Source organism: Etheostoma spectabile, chromosome 12 (assembly GCF_008692095.1).
Source record: "Etheostoma spectabile isolate EspeVRDwgs_2016 chromosome 12, UIUC_Espe_1.0, whole genome shotgun sequence".
In the NCBI taxonomy this organism is placed as follows: domain Eukaryota; kingdom Metazoa; phylum Chordata; class Actinopteri; order Perciformes; family Percidae; genus Etheostoma; species Etheostoma spectabile.
In genome coordinates this window covers 3241086-3255002 of record NC_045744.1, presented here as the reverse complement: position 1 = coordinate 3255002, position 13917 = coordinate 3241086, and the positions used below count along the sequence as shown (strand labels likewise).

General features: G+C 41.2%; 1 protein-coding gene across 6 annotated transcripts in view; it reads left to right on the top strand.

Moving 5' to 3' along the window:
* Positions 1-13917, top strand: part of LOC116698686 (transcription factor E2-alpha) — a 26623-nt gene that overhangs the window by 8056 nt on the left and 4650 nt on the right. For 4 of the 6 annotated variants that reach the window (XM_032530748.1, XM_032530751.1, XM_032530746.1 and 1 more), the window contains 14 exons: positions 3521-3594; positions 4545-4620; positions 5306-5346; positions 5493-5628; positions 6023-6072; positions 7482-7578; positions 9370-9506; positions 9644-9788; positions 10006-10064; positions 10187-10265; positions 12013-12089; positions 12255-12428; positions 12596-12707; positions 13272-13404. In XM_032530748.1, coding sequence (XP_032386639.1) covers positions 3521-3594; positions 4545-4620; positions 5306-5346; positions 5493-5628; positions 6023-6072; positions 7482-7578; positions 9370-9506; positions 9644-9788; positions 10006-10064; positions 10187-10265; positions 12013-12089; positions 12255-12428; positions 12596-12707; positions 13272-13404 — 1390 coding nt within the window. The remainder of the gene's footprint in view (positions 1-3520; positions 3595-4544; positions 4621-5305; positions 5347-5492; positions 5629-6022; positions 6073-7481; positions 7579-9369; positions 9507-9643; positions 9789-10005; positions 10065-10186; positions 10266-12012; positions 12090-12254; positions 12429-12595; positions 12708-13271; positions 13405-13917) is intronic. The other 2 variants (XM_032530750.1, XM_032530749.1) reach the window with 1 other exon arrangement.

Sequence of the window (13917 nt, the reverse complement as noted above, 5' to 3'; positions counted from 1 at the left end):
CCCTCCCCACTATGGTTAAGGTTTGGGATATGTGGAGGTTTAACATGTGTGGCTATGGGAACCTCCCTTTTAGAGCCATCAGTGATGGTAATATCTCTGCTTTGGTCTCAAGTGCCTGTTCAATCCCTTTCCCTAGTCAGTTAAAGTAATTTAATTGCACTTTCATTTTTTGGTCTCTGGAAACTGAGAATCCTAAAATGTATTTTTAAACTTTGGTATGGGCTGAAATGCAGAAGGGGAAGAGTTTAAAATTTGCATTAGTTGTCCTGCTAAACAGATGTGTTAGTGGATCACAAAGACTAAAGGGTGTTTAAGTCAAAGGTAGATTAGCTGTTTAAAATTGTAAACTATTGTGCATATTTCTGTTGAAATGTTTACTTTCATACAGTGTGGGAAGTGGGATTGTTAAGTGTAAGTGTGTTACCCACTAGCGAATGTATTTCTAAGTCCGTTAGCGCATACTGTTGTGTTTGAGAAGTCTCCAGTGACTCACAGGTTAAAACAGCCAGGCCTCTGTTATTGTACATTGTTCTGTATTTTATTATCACTATTCCCTCTTGAGATTTGACCTGACATCATGCTTTGTGTCTGTGTGACTCATTTTGCCAAGGGAAGGAAGAAGGTGTGTAGACCAAACGGCACCCTCAGTTCTAAGTGCCTAGGGCAGTGTTCATGTAAAAACCAAGACATGTCTGCAAGTTTGGTCAATGGATGTGCTGGAATTCTGCTGCTCATGAAGCCTATGATTCAGGCTGGCTGTCTGTTTCCAGTATCTCTTCCTGTGTAATTATAGACTAGCCATGCTTAAAGGGGCGTTGCATGCTGGGAGGAAAAGTGCATTGGGGTTCACCAGAGAATTTGTCTGATGTTACTCACCCTTTTCTTCATTTTTCTCTCTCCCCGGTCCGGGTAGTCCGCCAAAGTAGTGCACTACTCACAGGTTTCTCATGGTTTTAGCACTTGTGGTGTCGCCAAAAATGTGTCTGACTCAAGAACAACTCTGCTGGAGATAGTGAGGAAGAGGAAACCCATTTGTCCAACCCCAGTTCTGACAATAAAAACCATTGTGATTAGAACAGGAAAATCATATGTTTCTACAACACATGTTTCATGTTTTTAAAAAACCTGATAATAATGTCATAATGCTGTCCTTATAGGGAGAGGTATGGGGGTATGTGGTATTTGTTGCTATTTCGATAATGTAAAGACCCAAGACAGAGATGTCGATACTGTTAAAAGTATTTACTTTTCAAGCAGAGTATGGAGGCATATTTATCCAACCACCTGAAATGTCACAACAGGAATCACACAAGCAAAACCCAAGAAAAGAACTTAACGATGGCTTTACACGTTGGAATTTTGGAGAAGAAAAACAGGCAAGCCTAGTTTTTCTGGACCACATCGATAAGATACACAAAATGACCATAACGAGTAAACTATGCCATTTTCACATATGCCCTCACTCGCGTGAATACTTTGCAGGCAGTTACCTGTTCAAACCTAGCTAACACGTGGTCAGCTGAACGTGCCCCCACTCTACCGAGGTTCAATTCTAGCATCTTTTGTGAAATAAAAGTATCAAAGGGGTCTTAATAGTCACCAAAGCAAAGTTGTTAAGTTGGCGTAAAGTCGCATTAAAACTTGAGGTGTGTGTGTGTGTGTGTGTGTGTGTGTGTGTGTGTGTGTGTGTGTGTCTGTGTCTGTGTCTGTGTCTGTGTCTGTGTGTCTGTCTCTCTCTCAGACAAGGGAACATCACTGTGGTGGGATTTAATGTATAGACACTACATTATAACACTGTTTATTATAACCCCCGGTATAACTTCACTTTTTTTTTGTTTAGCTTCATTATATAGATATACAGTTGTCAGGATTCATGAAAGCAATTCTGAAAACAAGCTGAAATTTCCATTTAAATTTTATTTGCTTATCATCAGATCAGTTAATTAGAAAGAATATGTGGCTTTTACATTACTATAAATTGCTCATTACTGCCTCTGAGTTATCTTATTGCAACTAGTTTCTTAAACATTTATCCCATAATTCCATTCCTTTGGGTGTAAAGATTTACATTTATCCTCACATAATATCCTCCACACAAATAATTAATTCCATTAAATTTGTTCCTGACTTTATACATAACACCTGTTAACCCTACAGTTGAGTGCCTTGAAAAAGGTATTCATATACAAGAAGGTGTGTGTTAGTTTATGGCAAAGTGCTATATGCACCCTGCTATTTGTGGAAAGTAAGTGACTTTATTTTTCTACTGCCTCACACACCTCAGTTCTTCTAAAGAGGCCAAAAATACCACATGTTCGTTTCTCGCTAATTAGCTTTGCATGTTAGGTTAGTCTTTTCAGACTGTTTTGATATGCTATATGGTTCCGAATACATGGCAACAATGTAGGTGTGTGAAAGATGAATTGTGGCCCCAAAAATAAAAGCTTGTCCCGCTTATCTGCATTTTATTTGGCAATAGGTTGTTTGACACAGCAACTTTAAATTCAGTATAGATAACAAAACTGTCAGGAAAAGTGTTATGCAGTCTTGAACACAAAACATTGAATTTGAGCCTTTTTCCTGTCTTGAGCTTGGGTTCTGATGACGGAAACGGATGGTTCATGCATTTTCTTTATCGTCTTTGATTGACGCGGAGAGTGACAGGCAGCCATAGAGAGGGGACAAGACATTGTCTCCTTCATCTCTTATTCTGCTGGTGTCGTGTGTATAGATCACAGTTGTCACGGCAATCTAGCAGCTCTCAGCGCTGTGGACCCATCAGTCTGTTCTACTGCTGATCCTGTCATGATTCTAGCCCGCCTCTACCCCACTCCCCTCTCCTCTCTCCGCTTTTTAATTAGACAACAAAACAAAAAATATGAATATTCATAGCACTGAGCTCCATTAATATGCACAATTATGCAAATCAGTACGCAATTAAGCTTCAGCTTTTCCCCAGAGATGCTGTGTTGCACTACGAGAGGAGATTGAGAGAAAGGGGACAGGCAGGAATTTCTGCTTCACCAATCTATCACTCCTTTCAAACGCACTCACCTCTCTGAAGGCTGGAGTACTCTGGCCAGGGATACGGTGTGTATACCATGAGACCTTGAGCACTCGTCTGTGTTAAGGTGAAGGTGTAGTCCAAATGTGAGAGAATAGATGGGAGAAGAATGACTGTTGCCATGGAAAATGTAAAGGAGTGGAGTGGGAGAATGAAGAATGTCGAGGATGATTCTGGGAGCCTCATACTGGGTGTTAATTATTCAAACTTCCTACAGCTCATATCCACACTATGTGACAGCGCTGTCACTATGCTGTCTCTGTGTGAGCTGTGAACTGAAGCTCTTCAATTGAGGTTACTTTGAGCAGCCCGGAAAAAACCCCGTATGAAAGCAGGTCAACTTCATCATTCTCTAAAGTTAGACTTAGTTTTGCAAAGCCTAAGCGCAAAATTTTGTTAAGAATGTGTCTGCCTTTTTTGTAGTTAATAGGCCTTACCCAGTTCTTTGTCTTACAGGTATAGATGAGAGGAGTGGGTCCAGCCCCTGGGGCCCAGGAGAACAGAACAGTCCATCTTTCAACCAGGGAAGGGTACGGTTTATCCTCCTTCTTACTACATAGAATCTGGCCTTGTAGATGTCATGCTATTGAGTGAAACAAAACTCGAGTTTGGGTGATCAGGTCATTTATACCACTTTCACACACAAACACAATATATAATATGGGATAATAAAGTTTTTAACCTGCATTTGACCACTGATACAGCACCATTCTGGTCATAGGTAAATAGTAAGTTATCACCCGGTTCCACACCTTTAGTTTAGTACAATGGACTGCTAAGACCAGGCTCTGATTTGATGTATTGTGAGTCTACTTGTTAGCTCAAAAAACATGCTCATGTTATTGTCCAGATCCATACTAATATCAAACTGGTTTGCGGTTACTGGAGCAGCAATATAGAAAGGTTAAGATCTTATCTCTAAACCACTCAAATTACCAGATATTCTGAGTTTTAAGTTTGGCACTAACAAGGCCAGACCATTGCTTCCAAGATAGCTAGCACAGAGCATCAGGGCTAACTTGGGTTGGTTAGACAGGAATGGTGCAGATCCCACTGTAGTGATCTACCAGAATATATTTGCTTTATTTGTTCACCTTATGCATAATGCACCATTTTGACCAACCTGTCCACATTTTTAACTTAATTTCCACAAAACCCTTTACATAAAAGAGACCCAAAATTCAGAATGAGGTATGTGTGATTTATGGATTTCTATAGTAATCCTTTAGCTGCTGAAGAATCTCATAATTACCCATTCATCCCAAAACAGAGCACTGTCAGACCTGCCTGAAATCTAGGTCTGGCACACGGTCTGAGAGCCCAGTTGGATAATCTTTGTTGACTCATTCACGTGAACAAACATGATTTATTTTCTTACATAGCAGCTTTGGTGTGAAAGAGTTGTTAATAATGGGCTTTCATTATTTTTATTTCTTGATCTAATTTTACATCCCGAGTGTCTCTGCTGTCTTTCCCTCAGGGTTATGGAGATCAAGGCCTTTACGGTGAGCAAGAGGGCATTGCCTCTGCCCCTATGTATGGATCAGGGATTGTTGGTAAGTAAGTGGTAAATTAAGATGTTGAAGCATAGACAGCACAACATTTACATCATCTTTTTTTTCTTAAACAAAGAGAATCGGGGACATTTGGGGCCAGCTTTACTATATTAGGACTTCATAACAGAAGAACTTGCTGATATTAAAATGCAAAAGTTTATATCATTGGATAGACTCTGTGACAACTAAACCAACACAATGAGTTGTTTCCCAGGTTAGATACTAATGTACCACTTTAGGGCAAGCCATATTTATGCTTAGGTGGCAATAGATGAAGACCAGGGTAATCAGGGAGGATGTGGAGGAGGTTTTTTTTTGTTCGTGTGTTGTTGTTGTTGTTGCAGTTTGTGTGTTCAGGGTAGGAGGGGGTGCAGGGTGTAAAGGGCACCCATGCACAAACAAGACTGTCCCTTGGGACTACGGTAGCCTATAGCTCTCTTCTGTTTAACTGTCGGGAGGGGACAGAGGTTTGGCACAATTGCCCCTGGACCATTTATAATGGGCCAATTTGTTGTTGTTTTGCTGTCCACAGCCATAAATACCACACATCATCATCATACACTCACACAGCAGATGGGAGGCACCCAAATGGAGAATGGGGAATAGCCAGATTGTGATTTAATATTGACATAAAAGCCTAATTTTCACAATCATGACCTAATTTTATTTTCCTATCTCCTAACAGGGAAGGCTGAGCGAGGACCATATTCGTCATTTGCAGCACAGGTAAATCAGTCAGTAATATCAGCCCTTAATGCTCTTTTAGTGAAATTCTGTCCCTTAGTCAGTTATCTTTCCCATATCATCAGAATTTAATATGATTTCTTTTTACGCTACATGAGCTTGTCCTTCTTTTTTTTCACCATCTCTAGCCGGGCTTTATGCCCAGTGAGATGCCCATGCCCAGTCCCGATGCCCTCTCCCCGTCTGGCCTGAAGTCCAACTCCCAGTTTTATTCCTCCTATGAGGGAAGCAACCCTCGCAGGAGACCCTCACAGGAGCCTATTGGTAAGATTGTGAAGGATTGTTTGAAGCACAGTGATGAGATTTAATTCCAGAAAAAGTTCTTTGTTCTGATTTATACGTATTTCTGGATAAATCGTCACTTCTCCTGCTGAGGTTTTTAAAAGTGTTTCAGAAATCTCACTTCTGCTTAGTTAAAGAAAGTGAAATCACTGAGTTCTCAATGAGGAAAATCATTAAATAACTTCATACTAGAATACCTTTTGGTTATGCATTAATGACAGGTCACAAGACAGGTGGATAGATTGGTTTAGCAGGACGTCAGAAGGAAGGGGGCTGCATAAGTGAATCCCTACATTGGTGGGTCTATAGTCACTTCTGCAATAAGGTCTTTGTGTGTGCATACTTATGTGATTTCCCTCTGTCTTTCTCCGTTCAGGACCACAGCCTAAAAAGATCAGGAAGGTGCCCCCTGGCCTACCCTCCTCTGTGAGTACTAGCATCCACAAACATTGCAACCCTGAACTATATCTCAGCCTTTGCAGTCAGTCAATGGGAGCTCATGTTGTCATGTTTTACGCCCCGTTTCACATTCCATTCGGCATCTTAAGCCTCTCCTTGGCTTGCAAAGCAGGAGAATAGCTGCAATACAGGACATCCAGCTCTTACAGCTGTGTATCTGCACCACCGAAGGAAGGGAAAAAATAAAAGGAAAATGGGCGGGGGAAGCCACTCATTCACCCAGTCACTCATTTGCAGCATGTATTTATAGTGTGTTGTATTTGAAGGCCCTTTACTTTATGGCCACATTTCTTCCCCTCTGCCAAGTGTACCCGTTGGATTACTGAAGGGAATTCATACTGGGGTTTAGATGGTTCTTATTCCACCTCGTTTTTTCCCTCCCACTCTCGCTCTCTGGGCACCCTATTTCCTCCTCTTCTCTGTTTCTTGCTTTCCCCCTCCCCCCTCCTCTATTCCCCACACCCCCCCTCCATCCGCCTCCCTCTCCTTCCCGCCGCCTCCCTCCCCTTTCTCTCTTTCCCTCCCCCATCCCTCTATCCCAGCTGCCAGTGGAGTTGGCTGCCATCCAGGATTCGGCAGATGGTTCAGTAATTAGGAGTGCATCTCTCCGTTCCCTCTACTCCTCTCCCCTCTTTTTTCTCTTCTTTTTCTCTCTGTTTAATCAAATTACAGAAGAAAACTTCAGTCCATTTGGATTTGAGTTTTGCAGACACAGTTTGAAACTTGCTTACATCTAGAATAGTCTTGATTGAGAATGCTAAAGTGGTTCAGAACATTGGTTCCTTAATACCCATTATACCATGCACCAAATCCCACTGCATTTCCCATTGTGTGGTCACATCTCACTGTGTCAAAGAGTGTGAATTGTGTATCTGTAAACCATTTTCAGGGAGGTTCTGTTTAACAGGATCAAATGTAAAAGCCCTACAGACATAGCCCAATAAAATGACTGACACCGCATATTCGATACATAATGCTCAGCTTTGCAGTCTGCAGAAATGTTGCAACAGCCTGTTTATTGAATTAAGTAGCAAATCCAGATCGTAAAAATAGATAGCTTAGTAACAAACACATACGTTTAAGAGCTGTGTTTAATCAGGTATTTAATGCAGATATCTTTCCTTTTTTTGAAAACCTAAACTAGTTTTTACTACTAGTTTTATGGAGTGAATAATTTGTAGTCACCCTCCTGAGCACAAAGCACAAGGAAGCTCTTAAAGCTTTCTTATGAGTATCTCATAACAAATATGCTATATGCGGTTTCTTCTGCACATCGTTCAGGCAACAAGTTAGATAAACCATATAGTTTGTTTACAATAACATAGTGATTTGTGGTAGTCTATATATATTTTTTTCTTCTTTGTATCCTTTTGTAGGTTTATGCATCAGCCTCAGGAGAGGATTTTAACAGGGACAATGCTGGGTACCCGGCCTCCAAGGCAGGAAATGTCTACCAACATTATTACATGCAAGGTCAGTTGCAACAAGAGCCTCCCCTTGTTCATTGAATTGGGTTGAAAAGTTCAATCTGCCCGAGACTCGTTAATGCGGGTAAATGTATCAGATAACTATAAAGATAACAATGACCTGAAATATTCCTTTTCCAGCTAGTGTGGTTGTTAAATCAGCTCCCCAAAATGTCCTTATGGGAGTCCGGATGAACCTAAGAGGCTGTTCAGACCTGGCATTTACATGCGTCCTTGTTGATCCGATCGCATGTGGGCAGCTGTAGTCCGGTCACACTGTGCATTAGAATGCATTTCCAAATGTGTTTTGTATTTTTTTTTCATTCAACCTTTTATTTGTACTTGGGAGTTCATTGAGGTGCGGCCCTCAATAAATGAAATTGAGTCAAATTACAAAGACAAAAGCAGAACAACACAGAAATTAAGCGACACCATCATAAGAAAATTATAAGGACACTTTCTATTCTAACTTTCAGAATTGGGGAAAATAATTTGGTGAATAAATTAGGATAGTTAGGATGCAAAATAAACACATTTTTTAAATGTATTTTTTTGGCCTCACTCCCCGCTGCTAAGGGACTTCAGTCGGGATGACAACAGCCCCGGGGACACGACACATCCACATTTAGCCAGCAGCCAGCCATTATTATTATTAATTTACAGCATTCCAAACTCAGCCAGCACAAACTCAAGCCCTGGGTGATAATGATGCTAACGGCAGTAACAGAAAGTTTTATGTTCCGTCGGGGAAGCAGACCACATCGCCCCATGTGTCCGAGTCTGGCTGGCCGCGGTGTTGTGCTGTAATTCTCCCCCCTTTAGCGGTCCTCTTTACAGTTAAGTTGACCGACAAATGGTGACTGTCCTGCGGACGAAAGGGGAAGTTGGGGAGAGTCTGGCAGCAACACCCGGCAGCCATTGCATTAGGTAAGCGTATCCTCGGCCGTTATCTCTGTGGCCACGGCTCGGCCCCGTGAGATACTCGGCGGCCAGTCCCAGCCGCAAAGCTCTCAGCGGTGTTGAGTAATGTTACAACAAACCCCTTCCCTTGATGCTAAAAAGTGACACTGATATGAAATATAATGTGGTTTTAGCTGAGTAGCTAATGTTAGCGTGCTTGCTCTCTACATGGTCAACTACCTAGCTAGCTACCAATACATATCGAATCAAGAAAACGTAATTATGTAAGGGGAACTAGAGCCATTTTATCAGAATGACAAGAATAAACTAAACGTGGATAAAACTGTAATGGGTTAACCCATCCGTCAACAGATATATTTTAGTCGGCAGTTGTTTTAAACAATGAAACTACAACTCCAGAACTATTTCTAGTTTAGACGTTGTGGACAAATGTAGTGAATGAGTACAGTACATGAGTACAGTAGCAGTAGTTCTGCTTACAGTTGAATGGGCAGTGCTTCAATGTGGCCCAGGACACACACACACATACACACACAGTACTAAAAGAATGTGGCTATTTGTGGCCCAGACCACCTCTAAATGTGGTCTGAGAAATCTGATTTCAATGTGTCCTCCGTGCGATCAGACCTGTCCACTTGGGATTGGATCACTCCGGACCGATGTTAATGCCAGGTGTGACCAGGGCCTATGTGCTGTAGCCGTATGCCAGTTAACGCCCTGTGGTGCCTGTGTGCTGAATAGTGCATCACAGTTGAATGAAGTCATCACAGTAATGTGACATGTCTCATATGTGGCCTTCATTGTCTTCTCATCTCCCGTGGCTGGTTATCCCTTGCCCTTCCTGCTCCCTCCTCCTCCGCTGGATGCCCCCTGACAGAAGGCCTCCACCCGCCCTCTGATCCATGGGGCTCTGCCAGGTCGATGGTTCAGCCTGGTTATTCTGCCATGCTGGCCAACTCCCCCCATCTGGGCCAGCCTGCTCCCTTCACTGCCATCAACCCCCAAGACAGACTGGTGAGTTGTTCCTTTGCGCTTTGTTTTTGTTTTTCTGTAAAGGCAGGGTTAGGTCTTAGACACTTTTTGACTAACGCATACTTACTGGGCTTCTTTTTAGTTGTGTATTTAAATCATTGGCTGTCTTTGCTTCCCAGAAACGGCAGCCACTGCCCCTCTCTCCCCAAAACTACCCCATGCATGGCAGTGAGGTGAATGGGGCTCATCCTGCTGGTTTCCATTCTGGCCCCGGCAGCTTCGGAGTCCCCAGCCACACACCCCCTATGGCTGACACCATTATGGGTAAATCCTTTAATGTGTGCTCTTTTCTTTGTGAAAAGTGCTCCTCATGTTTTGATGCAATATTGTCACATAGCTAATTATTTATTGAGCCTAGGATCTAATTGTGAGCTCTTTTCATTGTGAAAAGTGCTCCTCTTGTTTTCAAGCAATATTGTCACATAGCTAATTATTAATTGAGCATAGTATCTAATTGAAAAGCTTTTTTCTTCCTCAAAAGCCAATCGAGGAGCAGTACCTGGAAGTTCAGGTGATGAGATTGGGAAAGCCTTGGCATCTGTAAGTAATAATACAATACGTATTTATAGGCAATTCTCTAACACAATACTTCAAATATAACATAATAAATGTAAAGGCATAAATTGCATTTCATTTAGTTAAAAACAAATTATTTTTTCCAGATCTATCCTTCAGACCCACACAGTAACACCTTCCCTCCGTCTCCATCCACTCCCTCCGGCTCTCCCCAGGCTGTATCAGGTGAGGACATAGCTGTAGTTAGTTTTTCCTGAGGCCTTGAGGTGAGCTGGCTGTCATGTTGGTTCAACACAGGGTCGTTCTTGATGTGTAATGACATGATAAAAATGTTAAAGTCTTTAAAAATGCATTGTTGTCATCCTGACTAAGCCTGGATGGTTGTTAATGACAATGTAGCTCCATCTATTGGGTGTATTGTGTTGAGTGATGGCGCAGTGGATATGACACATACCTTTGGTGCGGGAGATCCGGGTTCAATTCCCACTGTGATACATCAACCAATGTGACCAAGACACTTAACCCATAGTTGCTCCAGAATTTTAAGTTGTTTTGGATAAAAGCGTCAGCTAAATGACATTTAATGTAATGTAATCTGTCTCTCGTGCAAATTCCATCACAATATGTTTCAGTATTGTATTATTGGCTGTAAGGGCTTGAAACTATTTTACCATTAGTTGGACTTATTTAATACTACCAATTCACCAATTTTATGACTAGCGATCGTCTTAGCTGACAAGCCGCAGGGCAATCATACAGAACATTTACAATCTATTGAAATTGTGTATTTGGCAAGTAATAAGCTACAAACAAAACGTCTCCTTTTGTAAGAGCATGTCTGAGTCTAGCACAGTTTAGGGTCAGCCTTGATTAATCTGATTGGTTTACAAAATTTACGCAAAACCCAATTGTTTTCTTATTTTATCACCTGTGTCACCAGTGTTTATTTCTTGTGCTTGCACTGAACAAACTGAACAGAAATAGGTTTGGCATTTAAGACTATCATGACATTTAAGTCATCTGATTTAGCAATAAGCTGGTTGTAAGACATGTCTCATCTATTAACTGAAATCTTTGCAAGATTAAAAGATAGTCTGTGTCAGTATTTTGTCCATATTTTGATTAAATTTCTTTCTTTTTAAACCCTGCAACAATTCTAAAAATGGCAGACAATGACTTTTTTATCTGTGCATACTGTAAATGTAGCTCAAGTTACACCATCCATAGCTTAACCTTCACTTTATCTTACACACACACTCCAAATATAACTGAAGAGAGGAAGGGAAAATACAGTTAAAAATAACAAAGAGTGGGGTCACTTCCCCATTTGTTTCTGCACTGAGTCCATAAGCTCATCACACCCTTCATACATTAAATGCTGCTGCTGCTGCTGCACAAGGTGAGACAAGAAAAAGGGGGGGCGAAGATGATAATCGTGATCCCAATAAAGGTTGAAAGAAGAAAAAACTATCCTTTTAAATTGTAGATTTGACACATTTATGTTATATATCTGCTGTATACATCACTTTACTGTAATGTAGTCTTTAAAAACAGGGAAAACAACACTTACAATATTACAACATTCAAAATCTAAGACGATATCTAGCATCATATCACAGTATTGATCAATCAATATTATATTGATAAATTGGGGTGGCAGTAGCTCAGTCTGTAGGGAGTTGGGTTTTGAGCCGGAAGGTTGCTGGTTCAAGTTCCCGTGCGGTCCGATGACGGGAGTGTGGACTGGTAGATGGAGAGATGCCAGTTCACCTCCTTGTTCACCTCCTGCTCTTGAGCAACGCACCAAACCCCCCCAAGTGCTCGGGGTGCTCCTCCAAGGAGCAGCCCCCTTATTCTGACATCTCTCCATTAGTGTGATAGCACGTATAGGTCCTGAGCGTGTTTGTAATTGTAAGCTCAGTAAATGAGGGCAAATGTACCTTGCCAAATCTAATAATCTTCTCTTTTGTAGGCTCTGCATCCCAGTGGACTCGGTCCTCTGGCCAGGCCACACCTTCTCCCAACTTTGAGGGTGGAATTCAATCCATGGTGAGTCAACATGTCTTTTCTTTTTGATATTAGAGATGCAAAAAAAAGATTGTTTAATAAAGAAAGTGAGTTAGTAAAAGTAAATTACAGTGGTAAAAACAGGATGCTACAGTCAGTCATTCATGCATCATCTATTGTTGTCTAAATGGTCATTCTTATCTGTAGCCAAGTAAAATGGAGGACCATCTGGATGAAGCCATCAATGTTCTTCAGCGTCACGCCAGTGGACAAGGAGGGCCAGGACTGGCTGAGATGCATAGTCTGCTCTCGTCTAGCTTAGGGTTGCCACCAGCCTTCACCAGTGCAGCACTTGGATTGGCCAGTCGCCTGCCTGGACTGGTGAGATTAATAAAAAGCAGCACAGGAAACCTGTCCATCCACAAATGACTGAATGTAGTTTGATATTAAAAATGAAAGAGAGAGTGGTATACCTGTTTTTGCTTTCATGCAAGTACAACAAAGTTCTACCAAGATCCATGAAACACTGTTTAATTGTTTTCCTGAAGCTGTCCGGTCACCGTGAGGACTCTCCTGGTCTGCCCTCTAGTGGAGGACTTATGCACGGTCACCACGGCCCTGCATCTGCCCAGCCAGGCTCTCAGCCTGAAGGTTTTACTGGTAAAACTTTCTGCTTTCTACTACTCTATTAATTTATTTTTTATGACAGAAAGGGTGGTAATACTTTGCCATCATTGGATGTCAAAGTGGCAATCCAGGTTTTAGATCTGGTTGATTTGGGGGCACCCTATTTACTGCTGGTAACAGCAAAAGCGATTTAATAATAATAACCTTGTTCCATCATTCTGTGAGCAACTGTAATGTGATTTTTTTTTTTTTTTTTTTTTTGCAACTTGTCACACCTGAGTCTGCAAAAGTTGAGAAGTTGGAGGTGTGCAGCCTGCAAATCTATGAAATGTTCGGTTTGCATTAGAAGTAACTTTAAAGAAAAGAAATTTATAGGCAATGTCTCCACCGAAACCTAGTTTGTGATACTGCAAATATAAAAATATTGCAATCCTTACATTGGTGGGCCATTGGCTTAATCACCATTGTGCTCGGCGATAGATGGTGACTTAACAGACATAGTAAAATGAAAGTCTTCGATATTGCCACTTTAAGTAATCCTTTTTTAGTTCTTTATGTATCTCATTCAGTATCCTTGTTTCTGAACTCTCTGTGCAGCCCTGTCCGGGAGCCAAAGTCGCTCCAGTGGTTCTGATATCAAACGAGAGGACAAGGAGGACGATGAAAACTGCTCAATCACCGACAGGTCAGAGGACGAGAAAAAAGACGTGAAGGCCCGCCTGGGAACAAGGTGTCTAAAACCTTTTTTTCACACAATATTTATACTCCATCACTGCATGATATTTCATGGCAAATAATGCTGCTGTGGTTTAAGTATAATATGTGTCAGGAAATGGTCTTTCAACCTTTTTTTAAATACGATGATTTACAGTCAATCATTTATTTAATTCAATCAAACTTATGGGCACTATTCTATTAATAATAAAAGAAAGAAAGAGAAAAAAAAAAAGGACTACACTTGTGCCCCTTTTCTTGCATGGTAAGAAAGGATGGCCAGTTATAAATGTGTTCTAGTTTCTAAAAGTTGCTTTTACTGTGTAGTGTTAAAAGATTCATCATCTGTTAAGTAGGATACCTCACTAGTTGGAGCTGTCATTTGACTTAAAGTGCTCATATTATGCTCATTTTCAGGTTCTTAATTGTATTTTAGAGTTTATATCAGAATAACATAGTATATTTTCAAAAAATGCCATGTTTTTCTTGTACTACACATTGCATCAGCTCCTCTTTTCACCCTGTGTAT